The sequence below is a fragment of the Pogoniulus pusillus genome, chromosome 37 (assembly GCF_015220805.1).
Source record: "Pogoniulus pusillus isolate bPogPus1 chromosome 37, bPogPus1.pri, whole genome shotgun sequence".
NCBI classification, from domain to species: Eukaryota; Metazoa; Chordata; class Aves; order Piciformes; family Lybiidae; genus Pogoniulus; species Pogoniulus pusillus.
Window position 1 is genome coordinate 844203 of NC_087300.1, and position 16940 is coordinate 861142.

At 57.6% G+C, this 16940-nt stretch overlaps 1 protein-coding gene across 5 annotated transcripts in view; it reads right to left on the reverse strand.

Annotated features, from left to right (window-relative positions):
- RPS6KA1 (ribosomal protein S6 kinase A1) overlaps positions 1 to 12952 on the reverse strand; it is a 48275-nt gene extending 35323 nt beyond the window's left edge. For 2 of the 5 annotated variants that reach the window (XM_064172400.1, XM_064172399.1), the window contains exon 1: positions 1826 to 1966. In XM_064172400.1, the coding sequence (XP_064028470.1) occupies positions 1826 to 1888 (63 nt within the window). In that variant the 5' untranslated portion in view covers positions 1889 to 1966. Of the gene's footprint in view, positions 1 to 1825; positions 1967 to 4122; positions 4235 to 4686; positions 4798 to 11613; positions 11767 to 12630 lie in introns of those variants that run through there. The other 3 variants (XM_064172402.1, XM_064172403.1, XM_064172401.1) reach the window with 3 other exon arrangements.
- Between the last annotated feature and the right edge of the window lie 3988 nt (positions 12953 to 16940).

Sequence of the window (16940 nt, forward strand, 5' to 3'; positions counted from 1 at the left end):
GGCCTCCAGCTTCAGTTCACAGTCAGTGCAATGGGGAGAGCAGTTCCCTGCTGCTGCCCTGATCCTCACGGCTGGCTCGGGCTGCCAGATCCACCGGAGCCCTCCCAGGTGCTCCGCTGCCGCTCTGCAGGGCTCCCGTGGTGCTGACACGGTGCCCGCCTGGCACCTGGCAGGCCTGGCATGGAGGAGCAAATGAATCTCGCCCGCAGCATTCACTGCCCTGGGCACTGGCACGAGTTACCTCCCACTATCTTGTGTTTTCTGCCCTTTCAGGCTATCTTCCAGCTTCCTCAGAGAGAAACCACAAATCAAAAGCCCTGTCTGCCAGCAACATCCTCCACCCTGCCCCTGGGCACACGACCTGGCTTCAGGAATTGTCACCCAGCTGCTGCAGGACTCCCTTCTCTCCCACCTTCATCTCCCATCTTCATGCACGAACCCATCCTCAGGACTCAAGTGATGCTCCAGAGCAGATGTTCTCAGCCCCTGGGACCCTCGGGCCAGCTGTTTGCAACCAGCAGCACAGAGGGACCCTGGGCACAGCACTCTGCACACGTAGGGTGCTCCTTCCTCTAGGAGCTGCATCTGGCTGGTGACAATGAGTCAACCTTCCCCCTGCCCACCCGCAGACCCCCCTGTCCCTGCAGCAGCAGTGCAACGCTGCCTGCACCCCAAGCAGGGAGCAATTAAGAGGCGATTTTGAATAGGAATGAGCGAGTCTGCCCCACGAACCATTGTGTGACATCCCTCGGCACGACGCAGGAGTGTGGCAGCATCACAGCCAGCCTGAAGGAGTGAGGCACCTGGGACCCCCCCCGGCACCCCTCTGGTATCCCCCAGATAGCTCCAATTTGGATGAGAAGATGTTTAAGTAGAGAGTGCCAGAGGCACAGAGCCTCAGCTGGTTGCTCTGCCACGGCTGAAGACTGCTCCAAGCTGTCCCTTTATTCTGAAATGGCTGTGATGGGAGCCTGCAGATGTGGACAGCTGCTGCACACCCTCCTGCACATCTGGCTTGGAGCTCTTCAATAGGAGGGAAAGAGCAAAGCAGGAGGGAAGAGCAGACAGACACCCAGCCAAGAGCAGACGGACGCCCAGCCAAGTGACGCGGGGCCGCGAGGGGACCGGGAACACAGGCCGGGGCTGGCGGGCAGCGAGGCAGCCCCGAGGAGAAGGATCCCAGAGCCCAGACGGTTATTCCCTGGGCCTGCAGCAGGGAATGGTCTGTGTCTGGGAGGAGATTCAGGAGATCACTGCTCAGGCTCCACAAACGGCCAAAGACTGCAAGGGCAGCACCGGCGCCGGGAAGCCCGCGGGGCACACATCGAGCCCCGGGCACCGCATAGCTCCAGACGGCAGTGAACCCCTCCGCATCCCCGGGATACCCAACCGCCCCCCCGGGGACCCGCAGCCGGGAAGCTCCCGGAGACCGCACCGGGCACACGCCACGCACACACCGAGCCCCGAGCAGCGCACGGCGCCGGCCGCCCGTGACCCCCACACACCCCCAGGCTGCAGAACCCCACCCCGGGGAATTGCACATCCCGGGGGGGTCACCGCAGCCAAGAGGGTTCCGGCGCACCGAGCTCCGCCGCGCACACGCCGAGCCCCGGGCAGTCTGCCTCCGGCCAGGCACGGTCCCCCGAACGCAGCTCCAGGCTGCCGAACCGGAGGTCACCGCAGCCGGGAGGGTCCCGCCGGGCGTGGGGGCAGGCCGGACCGGGCGCTCCTTTGTTCGGCGGAGACATCCCCCGCACACCGCCGCCTCCACCCGCAACCCCGGAGCCCCCTCCCCGCCGCCGGTAAGGGCCGGTGCCCCGCTCACCTCCGTGTCCAGCGGCACCAGCTCCATGTTGGGCCAGGGCTCGGCGAGCTGGGCGAGCGGCATGCTGCCGGCGGGAGCTGCCCCGCGGGGCTGCGCTCGCAGCGGTCGCACTCGGAGCGGGGGCCCCGCGCTGGGCACCGGCTCCCCGGGCCGGGCCGGGCGGGGAGCGGCGGGGCGGGGCGGGGCGGAGCGGGGCGGGGCGGTTCCGCCCGCCGAGCTGCCGGGCAAGGAGGGAGGGAAGGGGGGTCCCGGGGGAAGCCGAGAGGGTGCTGAGCGAGGAGAGCCCGGCGGGGCGGCGGACGGCGGCTGTCTGCTGGCGGCGAGCGGGGAGCCCGGAGAGGTGTGGGGGGGTAAAGGGACAAAGATGACGAGCGGTGCGTGGATGCCACATGAGTCCTTCTGCGAGGAGCAGGAGGGGCTAGGGATGAATCATGGAATCACAGAACGGTTTGGGTTGGTAGGGAGCATAAAGACCATCGAGTCTAACACCACACCCCCCGCACTCAGCAGGGACATCCCCAACCAGAGCAGGTTGCTCAGAGCCCCAGACAGCCTGACCTGGAATGGTTCCAGGCATGGGGCAGCTCCCACTAGGTCTCACCCCCTTCGCTGTAGAAAAATCTCTCCCTTCTCTCCAGTCTCAATCTCCCTCTTTCAGTTCAAACCATCCTCCCTTGTCCTGTCACAACAGACCCTGCTCAAAACTCTGTCCCCAGCTTTCTGCTCAGTCCCTCGAAGCACTGAAAGGGCTCCAGAAGGTCTCCTTCTCCTTTCCAAGATGAACAAGCCCAACTCCCTCAGAGATGCTTCCCCTTCCAGCTGTGCCCCTCCCTGTGCATTTTGCCTGGATAACCTTTGGATGCCAACCAGCCTTAACCAGCTGGCTCCTGGCAGGGTGAGCAGGGTGCTCACTGCACACACACCTGGCAAGGGGATCCTGAACACGAACCGTCTGCTGAAAAATACACCTTGAGCCCCTCTCTCCTGTGTCCCATTCCTCCAGGGGTGCTCAGCTCTGCCACTCTGCACACAGAGCTGTGCAGCATCCCCAGAAGAGGAGGTGGCGAGCGTGAAGTCGGGGACACAATTCCTGCTTAAGGCAGGAAACTGCCGTGGGAAATCCGGATTCCGAGTCTGAGATGTGCAATGAGTCACTGCTCATTGCCACCTGCGGTGCCTCCACAGCCCTCCCTACAAAACAGGGATAAAAGGCTCACATCCACCTTTCTGCTGCCCTGGGAGAGCCCCAGGGGAAAGCTGCCTTAAGCACTTGGGCAGCTTCACTTCTCTAAGCGTTCACACTTGGGGCTACTCAAATTCTGTTCTGAAAACAGGACCAAGTTCCCTTCTGCTCACACTTCACCGAGCCCCTGAGCACTGAGCTTTCAGGCTTCAGTAGAAAATCACCTTTAAAAGAAAAAAACAAACTCATCTGTGTAGAAGGGTGCATGGCTGAGGGCTGACTTCATCAAGGTGTGGCTGCCACTGCTTAATGAGCAGGAGAGAAAGCATCTACAGCTGGGGAGCTGCATTCTGAGGGCAGCTGTCTCAGGAAGATTTAGATTGGATGTTAGGAGAAACTTCTTGACTGAAAGGGTTCTCAAGCACTGCAACAGGCTGCCCAGGGCTGAATCCCCATCCCTGGAGCTGTTCAAAAGAGACAGAGATGCAGTGCTGAGGTTTAGCACCAGACTTGGCAGTGTTAGAGAATGGTTGGACTCAGGCTTGAAGGTCTTTTTGAACCCAGAAGATTCTAAAGTTCTCTGGAGCTGGGGCTTTGCAGCCCCTTGCCCCTGTTCAGAGAGGGCAGGGAGCTCTGTGTTAGGACAGAAACCTTCCAGCTGAGCCTCACCATCTGTAAGCCACCGTCAGGACCTGCTGTGGTTTAGGCTGGAGCTGTCATCTTCCCTGCACGTGGAGGAACTGAGGGTAGAGAATTCCCACGGTGACAGGGAGTGTCTGAGCCAAGCCTGGGGGCTGCTGCCTCCAAGGCCTGTGCTTGAGCCCCGCTCTGTGCCATCAGTGTTGGGGCTCCAGATGAAGGCAAACGACCCAAACCCACCCAGCTGCTGCTGACTGAGGTCCTGTTATAGCCAATTAAAGTCCTGTCGCTTGCTGTTGGGGCAAGCTGGAGCAGATCTTGTGCAGAGTTGTTCCTCCAGCTCCAAAGCCTCCCTAATTTTCCCTCATTGCCTGGTGCAGGCAGTGCCTTCTGCTTCCATCCATCCCCCAGATGCTGCAGCCTGCTTTGAAGGCCACCAATAACCCAGGGATGCCAATGCCAGTGCCCCACTCACCTTCCCCATCTGACTGCAGGACACAGCTCCCTTGGCTTCTGCTCCGTGTCAGGCAGGTCTGGGGTGGGAATGTGGAGGGGGTGGAGGTAGGACAGTCCTCTCTGCATCCTTCCTGGAAGGAGAACAAAATGAGGCACTGCTTGATGACTTGCCATGCCTTAACGTCAGGCCCCATGAATCATAGGATCAGAGTGGTTTGGGTTGGAAGGGATCTTAAAGATCATCTAGATCCAACCCCCTCTCCATGGGCAGGGACACCTCCTACCAGCCCAGCTTGCTCAAGGCCTCATCCAACCTGGGCTTGAACAATTGCAGAGTTGCAGCCTCCACAGCTTCTCTGGGCAGCCTGTCCCAGTGCCTCACCACCCTCATGGGGAAGAATTCCTTCCTGATGTCTCATCTCAATCCAGCTTCTTCCAGTCAAGTCCCTCCCCAGCTCTCCTGCAGCCCCCTTCAGACAAAGGAAGGCTGCTCTAAGGTCTCTCTGGAGCACAGTGCCAGGCACCAATGCCAGCTCCCATCAGGTCACCCTCTGAACAGCTTCCAGCTTCTGAGGAGGGTTACCTGTGGAGGTCAGGCAGGATCAGGTGCTGAGCAGTTCTCAGTAGCCTCAGCCATGCTGGGCATGAGCTCCTGGGAAGCCTCTGACTCCAAGGTCACAACTGCTATGAGAAACTGTGAAAGAAAGAGGTGAAAATAAACCAAATGACTTCTGCAGCACTGGGAAGCTTCAGGAGGCTGCAGTGAACAGGAGGAGAGCCAGGTTGGGTTTTCAGGGTGACTGTGACAGGGCAGTAGGCAACGTCCAGAGGAACCCTTTGACAGGCAGAGCAAAGGCCCTCTGCAAGTGAGAGGAGGAGACAGGACCCACTGCAGCTTCCAGCCCCTGGTAGGTCTGATGAGGTGCAGAAAGTCCTTCATATTTGACAGCAGAGAGGCAGGCAGCAGGCTGGGGACCTGCTTAAGCTTTATGGAGCAATCACTTCTTTAGGCTGGAAGAAAAAGACAGCTCAAAACCATGAGTGCACAGCACCCAAATCAAAGCAAATTATCCTGCCTGCTGCTTTTCATAAAGCAGCAAATTAAAGAGGCTGAGGAGGCCCCAAACGACCTGCACAGGAGCATTGCCTCCATCTCTGCAGCTGCTTTTCACAGGATCACCGAACAGTAGGGGTTGGGAGGGACCTCTGGAGATCATCAGATCCCAACCCCCCTGCCCCGGCAGGTCCACCCAAAGAAGGTCACACAGGGACACATCCAGGCAGGTTGGGAATCTCTCCAGAGTTGGAGACTCCATCACCCCACCAGGCAGCCTGTCCCAGGACTCCATCACCCTTAAATTCATGGAGTTCCTCCTCATGCTGAGGCTTCTCTACAGGATCCCCAAAATGATCCTAAAGCTCCTCAAAAAGCCTCTGTAGCAGCACAGCACTTCAGCAGCAGTGCTGGGCAGACAAGGGAAAGCTCCCCCATGCCCGGCTGCAGCCTGGCACAGAAGCCATCGATCTCCCTGCTGAGGGAGCTGTTAGCAGCCTGACCTCCCCGCAGCTCCCGCAGCAGCTCAGGCCGAAGCATCCTTGACGAACAGACAGTGCAATGTGCCCAGGGCAGGATGTCTGGCTGGGAGAAGTGAGGCAGTGGTCTCCCTCAGGGGTTATTTCCTAGTCAAAGAACAGCTATAAAAAGCATATCCTGATGGCAGGGCACAAAGAGAGAATTGTCTGAGGAGCAGAGGCTGCTGTTTGGGTGAGTGTCACAGCTAAACACAGTGACTAAAACCTTTGCTGCTGCTGCTCTGAGGCAGCTGCAGGGCTGCTGCTGAGGTGCTCAGGGACTCTGGACCAGCTGAGCAGCACTGCATTTGCTGCACAAATTGCTGCTGCTTTAGTTTGGGTTTAAAGACATCAAATCCTCCTCCAGTACAACTGGAGATGCTTTGCCTCAGCAGCTGGCTGGCTTTTGCTGTGCAATGGTTTCCTTCCCGAGGGGGCTGACAACAGCCAGGAGCCAGATACCCCCACACGAGCAGCTCCCCACACTGCTCCTTATCCACGTCACCAGAACCCAATTTTCCCTCATTATTTCCAAAGCTGCCCAAGGGATTCTCCCCCTAAGCAGCAGACCAAGGCTGCACAGCTCCCTGCATCCTGGCCTTTCAGCAGAGCCAGGGAGCATCTCTCCTCTGCAGCCTGCTTCACGCTGTGCTGCTTTTACACATATAAGGAGATGTGAGAAGCCTGCAGGCAGGGAGCTGGCGAGGCTGAGCTCAGATTTACAGACTTGGGTCATCTGCTTTGCCTTTACACCAAGACAGTTGTTTAATTAGAGCTGGCAGCAGCCCTCTCTGTGCTGATCAGTTCTGTGCTTCATCCTCTGCCCCCCCAGCACAAACTGGGAAACTGAGGCACGTTTCCAGTGGGCTGTCAGGGCAGAGCTTGAGCCCTGTGTCCTGTCTCCTAATCCCCAGCTCAACTCAGGATCTCATTTCCTTGCCTCTGCTGCTTTGTTTTCCCCTGTGAAAGGAGAGATGACAGATCACCTTGTTTTGATCCCAGGGACAGGTTTTTCCCTCCATGTGCTGCAAACACCACACTGCAGAGGCAGAGCAGGGGCCCTGGACACGAGGAACTGTGGCTGCTTTTAGCAGGATTGGGGTTTGTGCTCTTCTGGCCCTTTGCTTTCCCTTCCTCAGCCCCAGCTGCAGCTGCCTCTGACGGCAGCGTCTCCCAAGGCAGGTCCAGGCAGTGGATGGAATGCAGGAACCACACCACGGCAGGCACTGGGGTGAAGAGCTCGGAGGGAAGCACAGCCCAGGCTGCTCTCCTTCCCCTGAGTGGGTTTTGTGCAGACTGGAGGTGAAGTGCAACCACCTTTAACCCCTGCAGGGCCCCTGCAGAGCACTGCACTGCTCTGCCCAGCACCCTGCGCCTCTGAAGGTGTTCACCAGAGCTGGAACCCTTCTCTTTGGCAGAATCATTGCACTTTGCCAGCCTGCTAAGGGCAATTCTGCTTGAAACAATCCACTCATGGACCAACCTGCTGCAACATCTGCCAGGGAGCCCCTGGCTGAAGCACAGAGAGCTGAAGCGAGGGAGGGGTTTTGCAAGCAGGACTGATGCCGCTGCTGGCTTCGGTTGTGCATTCTGCACCTCTGTCTCAGGCCCCCTGAGCTGCAGCCAAGAGATGCTTTGAGGAGAGGGACCCGCCAGAGCCGTGGGAAGGCAGGGGAGGTGCTGGGAAAGGAACTGCGAGGCAGCCAGACCCTATCTGCTGGTTGTCATGGCTACAATCGCTGCCGGCTCCCGGAGCGGCTACCTTCGCTTTCCTGGATGCAAATAGACCAGCAGAGGTCTGCTCCGGTTCCTACGCAGGACACAACCCCTGACACCCAAGCAGAAGCAGCAAATGATGTGTTTGAGAGCCTGGCACCTCTAACACCGTGTGAGGGGAGCACAGGAGGCAGCTTCCTGAACCGTGTGAGCCTGATCGTGCTCTGCCCAACTGCCTTCGGCTCTGCCCTGACCTTTGCCTGCTTCCTAGCCCTCAGAGAGGCTCTTTCCACAGCCCCTTCAGCCTTTGCTCTCGTTCAGCCTTTTGGCTTGGTGACAAACTGCCAGGGACTTGGACTCTGCTGCTGGCTCATGCTTGCTGCTGGCCTTGGCACACACACCTGGGCTCCAGCGCCTCCAGCTCCCTGCTCTGAAGGAAATCAAGAGGTCAAATGTGGCTCAAACCACACCTGGAAAAGGCTTTGACAACGTTTCCACAACACTCCCTCCCTGGGAGTGCTCACAGCCAGGCTGGATGGGGCCTTGAGCAGCCTGGGCTAGCAGAGGGTGTCCCTGCCCATGGCTGGTGATCTGTTAGGGCCAACCCAGCCAATTGTATGACTCTGCCGTGCCAAGGAGCAGTGACTGCTCTGGGCTGGTTAGAGCAGCCGTGCAGCACAGGTGCTGAGCTGCAGCCAGCTGCAGAGAGGTTTACAGTCATAGACTCAGCCAGGGCTGGAAGGGACCACGAGGATCAGCCAGTTCCAGCCCCCTGCCACGGGCAGGGACACCCTACCCTTTGCACCCTATCCATTTGTTTGCAGCTTGCTCCAGTGCAGCCCTGTGGGAGGGACACACTTGCAAGGGAACACTCTTGGAGACTGAGGACAGCAGTGGAGCTGCCAGGCCTGCTTGGGCTATCCCCTGGCCAGGGAGAAAGCTGAGCAGACAGAAGTGCTGAGCACACCGGGGGGGTTATGGCTCTCTTCCAGGTTTATGAGCTTGTGAACCAATGATGGAGCTCTGCAGTGGGTACAAAGAGCTGCCCTCCCTGTGTGCCACTCTCAGAGCACACAGGTCCCAGTGTCTCCAGAGAGGGTGAGGGAAAACAAAAGCACATTTCAACAGAAGCCCAGCTCCAGCAGGAGGGAAAGGGCATTCCAGACTTCGTGGTCTCAAGCCTACATCATGCAGCTGAACAAGTCTCATCCTGCTGAAAAAGGGCACAGACCAACACCCATCCCTGGTTCCCCCAGCCTGCAGCTTGGGATGTTCAGAGTGGAGAAGCAGCAACAACAATTTCAGCATGGGCAGGGAATTCCAGAAGTCCTGACCAGGAGCCTGGAGGCCTCAGGAGCTCTTTTCCTTAGGGGAAGAAGCAAACTCCATGTCTGATCCAAGACCAGCAGTGGTTGACTTCCCTTACAAAACAGACTCTTGCACACATCCAGCCTTGAAGAGCCAAAAACACACCAGAGAAACAAACGTCCAAGGGATGAGAAATGATCCTGAGTGGGAATATTTTGGCCTAATGACCAAACTGTGTGAGAGAGGAGGACACAACACGAGCAAGACTTTTTAGAGGGGTGTGGGAAAGAGGCAGCTTCCCCACCTGGGGAGAGAGGAGCAGGTCCCCAACCTCTCTTCTAATCATAGATGATTTCCTAGTTGTCTTGTGTGGTTTGAAGGTGGCTGCAGGCAGCACAGACCTGGCCCAGCTGGCTCAGAGTCAGGTAGCAGACAAATATGCACAGTGCTCAATGGCTTCCTTGTTGGGGAGGGAACAAAAGGCACAACCAATGCAGGGAGGGCAGAAACCCAAGTACCTGGCAGAAGAAAATCTCTGCATCCCTCACCAGCACTGCAGACCTCCAGATTCAGGAGGCACTGAGGCTCTTCAGCATTCTGCAGTGCTGCTGCACACCTGACAGCAGCCTGGGACCAGCTCTGAAGGTGCTGAGGGGCCTGGAGCAGCTCTGTGAGGAGCAAGGGCTGAGAGCCTGCAGAAGAGCAGCCCCAGAGGGAATCTGAGCAATGCTCAGCAAGAGTTGAAGGACCTGTGGGGAGCAAGAGGATGAGGCCAGACTCTGCTCAGTGCTGCCCAGAGACAGGACAAAGGTCAATGGGCACAAACTGGAACCCAGGAGGTGCCATCTGAACAGGAAGAGAAACTTTCACGTGAGGATGCAGAGGCCTGGAGCAGGCTGCCCAGAGAGGTTGTGGAGTCTCCTTCTCTGGAGAGCTTCCAGCCCCCCTGGGCACTGTGCTCCTGGGCAGGCTGCTGTGGGTGCCCTGCTGGAGCAGGGGGTTGGATGATCTCCAGATGTCTCTTCCAGAACGCTCCCAGTTGGAGATGAATGTCCTGTGCTTGCAGCCCGGTGCAAGATACAGGTGGGAACAGGGTCAGGGCATTGGACATGGGAGCTAAATAACATCTAATACCACATTTAACTCCAAAGTCTTCTCTGGGGTATGCTACAGCCCTTAAAATAGCACAAGCAGCAGGGTGCTGTTAGCTGTTAGCTCTCAGTGACACCACACACTTGTTGAAAGCTAATATTGATCAGCAGAGCTGGAGAACAGGCTTCTTGGCAGCTGCTCGCCAGCTCCTTGGAAATCAATATGGGAGTTAATCACCGAGGGACAAATGTCCCTCCTAGAGGATGAGCAGCTCGCTGCTGGCACTGCCTCCCCGCTGCCAGGAGCGTCCTGGAGCAGGAAGAGGGAGAAATGGCTGGGCCTGAGCATCACCTCCGCAGAGCCAGGAGTGGAGGGGTTTGAGCATCACCACTAACTGGAAATTAATTGCTGAGGGAGGTGAAAGGGTCACATCAGAAAGCAAACAAAGAGCAGGGCAAAGCAGCTCCTGCCGGGCAGTGCTCAGCTGCCCCTCATGCTGCTGCTGTTCGTAGCAGCAGTCCTGGGGTAAGACCTGGGTCATTTGGGTCATTTGCCTCCCAGCTGAAGCAATTCTATGATCTTGCCTGGAAAAGACCTCCGAGTTCAGAGTCCAACCACTGACCTGACAGCTCCACGGCCACCAAACCACAGCCCAGAGGGACAAGCCCCCAGCGTGGGTGATGCTGGAGGAATCTCTGTGCTGCACAGGGACCCAGGCAAGGGCAGCTGCTGCTGGGGTGCTGCAGAGGAGGGCAAAGCTGCCCCTGCCCTGCCCTTGCCTGAGCCCGGCCCTGAGGAGCTGCCTGCCCTGACATTTCCTCACCCTGTGCAGGACTCCAGCTCACAAATCCCTGAGCCTCTCCCTGCTCCAATGCACAAAGGCAGAGAAGGCACAAAGCCAGGGCTGGGCACACAGCACGAGCAGGACCTTGGGATGACATTGGGGGGGTTTATCTTAGCCAATCTGTTTGCTCATGCGTAGCAGCCAGGCACTGCTCAGCACAGGACCTAGCCAGGGCCAGTACACTTCAGACCAAGCTTGCTCAGGGGGCTGGGGGCAGCCAGCCCCACCAGCTCTAGCAGTGACCAAAAAGCTTCAAGTTGTGCCAGGGGGGTTCAGGTTGGATATTAGGAAAAATTTCTTCCCAGAAAGGTTTTTCAGGCACTGGACCAGGGAGGTGGGGGAGGGCCCATCCCTGGAAGTGTTTCAGAGCCACCTGGGTGTGGAGCTGAGGGATGTGGTCTAGTGACAGCAGTGGGACTGTGAGCTCTGGGGGAGCAGCTGGACTGGATCTCAAAGGCCTCTTCCAACCTCCACAGTTCTGTGGCTCTCTGAAAGGGTCTGTCAGCATCCCCAGCTCTGGGCTGAGCTGCTGTTCCCCTCCCCACACACAACCAGGAGCCCAGCTGAAGGCTGCCTCAGCCTTGCTTAGCTGACAGAAACTCTCCCTTTGCTGGGTTAATCAACAACCCAAACTGCCCATGCAGAGGGGTAAGAGCTCTGCTCTGCCCATTTGCCTGAGCACTGAGCAATCACTGCAGGTTTGTTATCTAGGACCTAGCAGGGAACAGTGACAGAGCCTGGGGATAAAATCTGCATCACCTTTGCCAGTGCAGTGCACATTCAGGTGTCCCTGAGACATTTAACTTCCGTGTTTGCTACGTGGAATGCCACAGCAGTTACCCTTGTGACTGGAAGTCTCTGCCCTCTGCTTTTTCCTTCTCATTCAGGGTCAGGTTTTGCCCACTTCACCCAATAAATGCAACCCCCCCGCCCCCAGCAGGCATTGAGAAGTGAGGAAGAGGATTGAGCCTGACTCACCAGAAGCTCATCTTTCCACTTTGCATCCACTTCAAGGAAGTATCAGGAGGGTGTCAAGTGCTCAGCATCCAACCTCACCAGCTGTAGGATGCAGTCACTTCCTCTCCAGCTTTGCAGGCTGCTCCTTGGTGAAGGCAAACATGGGAAGTATGCCTTAGGAGAGATAACCCGAGGAGTGAGGGATTGCACCACGGAGAAGGGGAAGGAAAAGCAGCTCTCTGCAATGCTAGGCAGTGCTTCAGCCCAGGGCATGCTCGAGGGTGGTATCCTGTGAGACTGGAAGGCAGTGCTAGGGAAAGCTGCTGGCGAGCAAACGGAGCACAGGGCACAGCCTCGGTCAGCCACACAGGGTCAGGCTTTGGAGCAGCCCTGAGAACGAGCACAAAGACTGCAACCCGATTTGCTCAGCTCAGCTTGCAGAGAAGCAGCACACGCTGCAAAGAGGCAAAGCAGGGGAAGCTGTTCAGTAAAGCAGGAATCCTTTGAGCCATGTGGTTGAGTTTGTAACCCCAGGCTGAAGAGTCACCAACCAAAATAGTTCACATCAACCAGCCCAGAAGTGACCAGGCCCATACAGCACCTTCTCAAAGCTGGGGTTAGGATAAAGTTTCCCTGCCCCAGCTGAGGACAGAGGAGATGAATGGTGGCAGCTCCAGCCTAGGACATGTGCCAGAGCAGCTGCAGTAAGTGCCCAAGGAGGACAAGCAATGGTCCAGCGAGGCTTAAAATAGAATTTGGGAAGCCTACGTTCAAAGGCTTCCGAGAGCAGGGAGAGGATCCGGGAGGTGTCAGCTGCCCGTGAACTGCTGAGCACTCTGCCTGCATGCCCAGCAAAGCCATCCCAAGAACTGGAAAGCCCTTGGCCCACTGTGGGCAGGGAGGCTCGGGGGGCACTCACTGCTCAGGAGGCTGCGGCTTGCCCCACGCTCACCCACGGAAAGTGGCACAACCATGGCATGCCCGCTTGGAAGAGACCTCCAAGATCACCCAGCGAGACGACCGAGGTGGAGCACTTACCGAAGCAAACAGCCCCGGGGCCAGGCTGGGGGCTGCAGGCTCGCAGCTGGGGCTGCGCTGGGCTCTGCCGGCCGCGGGCTCGCCAGCGCAACTCCGCGCTCCGGGTACCACCGTGTGGCGGAGGGCAGCAACAGGCTGCTCCTCGGCGCCGTGCTAGGGAGCTGAGCGGCGCCACGCAGCCCCCCGGGCTGGCGGGCGGGGGCCGGCAGGTGCCACCGGGCTGCAGGCACAGCCTCGCCCTGCCGGCTGAGTTCTGGCGCTCCGAAAGGTCCCTTCATTTGGAAACCGTTCCGCAGCTGTGAGAACTGCCCTGCCCTGCCCCCCCAGCGGCCCTCCTAAAGCTCACTTACTGCAGCTCCTTATTAGTGGGCGTCTCCCCCTCGCCAGCCCCAATCACCCTGAGATCAGCTCCCCCTGTGCTGCCTCCTTCCCGAGCCTTAAGCTTGCCCTGTAAAGCCTGAGCTTAGCCGCAGGAGCTGCAGGGCGAGGACACATTCCTCACGAGTCCCTGCGCAGGGCACTGCCGTAACTGGGACGATTGAGGGACAGCGGAGCCCCTGTGCCATCAAGCTGGGTGATGCTCCTGGCGCAGGTGATCCTGCAGCTCGATATGCCCTGGCTGTGCTCACCGAGATGAGTCCCTTTGCCTCCCCTGCTCCTTGCCACCCCCACCCCTGGCAGGCTCTGCTGACGGCAGGCTGTCTCTTTCCCCACATCTCGCTGAGCTCTCTCTGAGTGCAGGATGAAATCTGCTACAGGAGTAAACCATCCTGAAACTCAAACCTCTTCATCCGAGGGCACGGCCCTGGGAGGAGCAGGGACAGGAGTTTGTTCTTGAGGAATCCTCCCAGCACGATCCAGATCACTTCTTCTGAAGAGGTTTTTTTTTTTAGGTCAGTTCACTGAAAGGAAAAACATGCCCGGGGGAAAGGAGGTTCTGCAGGACCTTGGGAAGTGAACTCATTGGCCTGCAGCCACCTCCTGGTAACTCCTTCTCAGGTTTAATTGCCACTGGGCAAACTGCTTTAGGGGAGAAAAGCAGCCCCAGAGGGGATCTGATCCGTGCCCAGCAAGTGATAAAGAGTGGGGGACAGGAGGCTGGAGCCAGACTCTGCTCAGTGGTGCCCAGGGACAGGAAAAGGGGCAAGGGGCACAAACTGGACCCCAGGAGGTGCCACCTGAACAGAAGAGGAAAATTCTTTGGTGTGAGGGTGCTGGAGCCTGGAGCAGGCTGCTGTGAGAGGTGGTGGAATCTCCTTCTCTGGGGAGCTTCCCCCGCCCCCCCCCCCCCCCCCCCCCCCCCGCCATTATGATCCTGGGCAAGCTGCTGAGAAGCACTGAAGAAGAGTGACCAAAACACAGAGGATGATGTCCCACATAAGACAAGGTCCTCAGCAGGATGCTTGACCCAAGCCCAGGGTGCAGGCAGCTCTGGCAGCACTGCTTGTCCCCATACCCAGCACCTGTGTTTTCACCTGGACTTAGGGCACTCCACACTCACCAGCTGCAGGTGGGAACTGATCTTGTGTGCTCCCAGGAGCTTTGCCAGCACTCAAATCCTCCCCTTCATTTAAAAGAGGCTGCTCCTTGCCTTTAAAGTTGGAAGACAACAGCACAGCACTGCACAGCACTGGTACCCTCCAGCTCTTGGTTAGCTCCAGCAGTCAGGCCAAAGCACTCTCATGCAAAGCCCACCTGGCAGCCACCCCCCAGCAGTGTAAATCACATTCCCAGACAATAAACAGAGACAGTTTTCCATGTAAAACGATTATGACTGAACAGAAAAACTTAGTTTTAGCTGGGGGCCTTCTGGCAGCTGGAGATGCAGATTTGTGGCTGCCGTAACCGCCGAGCGAGCAGGGAGCACAGCACAGCCCTGCCTGCTCCTTAGCTTTTAATTTACACAGCTAATTAGTTGGATTTACTGTCCTTAGCCTCCCTTCCCCACTGCTTGCTTAAGGAGAAAAAGATGAGCCCTGCATGTGGAGTCACAGGCAGCAGGCCAATGGCTGCAGCAGGCCAATGGCTCCAGCACCAGGGCACGTCCAGAAGGAAATGGATGGGAGGAGGCTCAGAGGAGGCAGAAAGTGCAGGAGGTGCTCCCGGGGTGGAGAAGGTACAGGCAGAGCCTGGCCAGGGCACAGATCCTGCACGGGGAGCAGCACTTCTTGATGTTGAGGGGCTGGACTGGGCACAGAGAGGGCAGCTAAGCTGGTGAGGGGTTTGGAGAGCAGGTCTGGGGAGGAGAGGCTGAGGGAGCTGAGGTGGTTTGGTCTGGAGGAAAGGAGGCTGAGAGGAGACCTCATTGCTCTCAAGAGCTCCCTGAAAGGAGTGAGCTGGGGTTGGCCTCTTTGCCCAAGGAGATAACAACAGGACAAGGGGCAATGGCCTCAAGCTGTGCCCAGGGAGGTTTAGGCTGGAAGCCCAGGGCTGGCCAAGGCAGGGCAGGTGACTGCAAGGCTCCATCCTAGCTAATTTGGAAGGTTTAATTAAAGCATTAGATCCCTGCTTTTCAAACATGTAATTAAAGGATTATTTTAATGCAGTGATAATTACATTATGATGGTGACTGGGTGCAATCCCAATTTCACCTCCCAGAGCACTCTTACAGCATCACCCAAGCTGTGCCCAAGTCCCAGATCACTCCACAGCTCCAGGGCTCCTCTCCCTCTGGCTCCTGGAAATTCCCTCTGGGAAATCCCACGTTGTGCTTGGAGGTGCTCAGAGAACCCCAGCAGGGTGGGGTTGGGAGTGACCTCTGGAGGTCATCTGGTCCAACCCCCCTGCTCCAGGAGGGCACTCACGGCAGCTTGCCCAGGAGCACAATGCCTAGAGGGGGTTGGAAGCTCTCCAGAGAAGGAGACTCCACAACTTCCCTGGGTAGCCTGCTCCAGGCTCCAGCACCCTCTCACCAAAGAAGTTTCTCCTGTTCAGGTGGCACCTTCTGGGCTCCAGCCTGTGCCTATTGCCCCTTGTCCTGTCCCTGGGCACCACTGAGCAGTCTGGCTCCAGCCTCTTACCCCCCACGGGTCCTTCAGCTCTTGCTGAGCATTGCTCAGATGCCCTCTGGGGCTGCTCTTCTGCAGGCTCTCAGCCTTTGCTCCTCACAGAGCTGCTCCAAGCCCTTCAGCAGCATTGGAGCCTCCACTGGACTCTCTCCAGTATTTCCCTGTCTCTCCTGAGCCCAAACTGCTTTCACTGCCTGGGAGAAGTGACCCCGGCACAAGGCAGAGCAAACCAACGATGGAACCACAGCAGCCTCCTCACTGTTGCCCTGGAGTGGAGGAGGCTGCCCAGCAGGGGCTGGCTTTGGCTCTGCCCGGCAGCGGAGCTGGGGCTCCTGTCGGTGCTCTTTCACTCCACACATCTCGTTTCCAGCTCAGTCACTCCCCAGCAGGGTCTGTATTTGATTAGAGGCAACAAGACTCGAGCTGAAGTGCAGAAACCCAACACATCATCGGCTTTATGGAGCCAGTTCTGGTTTGACTACCAGGGAAAGCTGACCAGAACTTACTTTCCCCTCAGCAGCTGCAGGGCTGCTCTGCTCCTCTCCCTTTTGCCCAATACTGCTTTGCTTTTTTCTGCAGTGGAGAGGATTTCTCTGCCCAGATTCCCTGATGTGCTCCATCTTGGGCCTCCCAGCAAGAAGAGTTTCCAAACATCTGCAGACATCTGGTTTTTAGGTAAGGAAATCTGCCTCTCACTCCTCCACTCAGACTGAGTTAATGATCTGAATTAAGATGCTTCAAATGCATTCTTGGCCACTAACAAAACACTGCCTGGATACAAAGGCAGCCACAGGGGCCTAGAACCATTATGGGTAGAAGAGAGCTTCCAGATCACCCAGTTGAGCCCTTACCCAGCACTGCCAGGGCACCACTAAACCATGGCCTTCAGCACATCTCCACAGCCTTGAAACCCCTCCCCAGGGGCAGAGACTTCACCTGGCAGCCTGCACCAGGCCTTGATCAACCTGAAAGAAATTGATCCTTGTGTCCAAACTAAATCTCCCCTGGGGCACTTTGAGGCCATTTCCTTCTGTCCTATCACTTGTTCCCTGGCAGAAGAGCTCTCCCCTACTTGGCTCCAGCCTCCTTCCAGGAATTGCAGAGCCAGAGCAGCTCTCCCCTCAGCCTCCCTTTCTCCAGGCTGAACATCCCCTGCTCCCTCAGCTGCTCCTCACCAGACCTGCTCTCCAAACCCTTCACCAGCTTTGCTGCCCTTCTCTGCACCCATCGCAGCCCATTCACATCCTTGCTGGAGTGGTCCAAAACTGACCCCAGTATCCGAGGTGCAGCCTCACCAGTGCC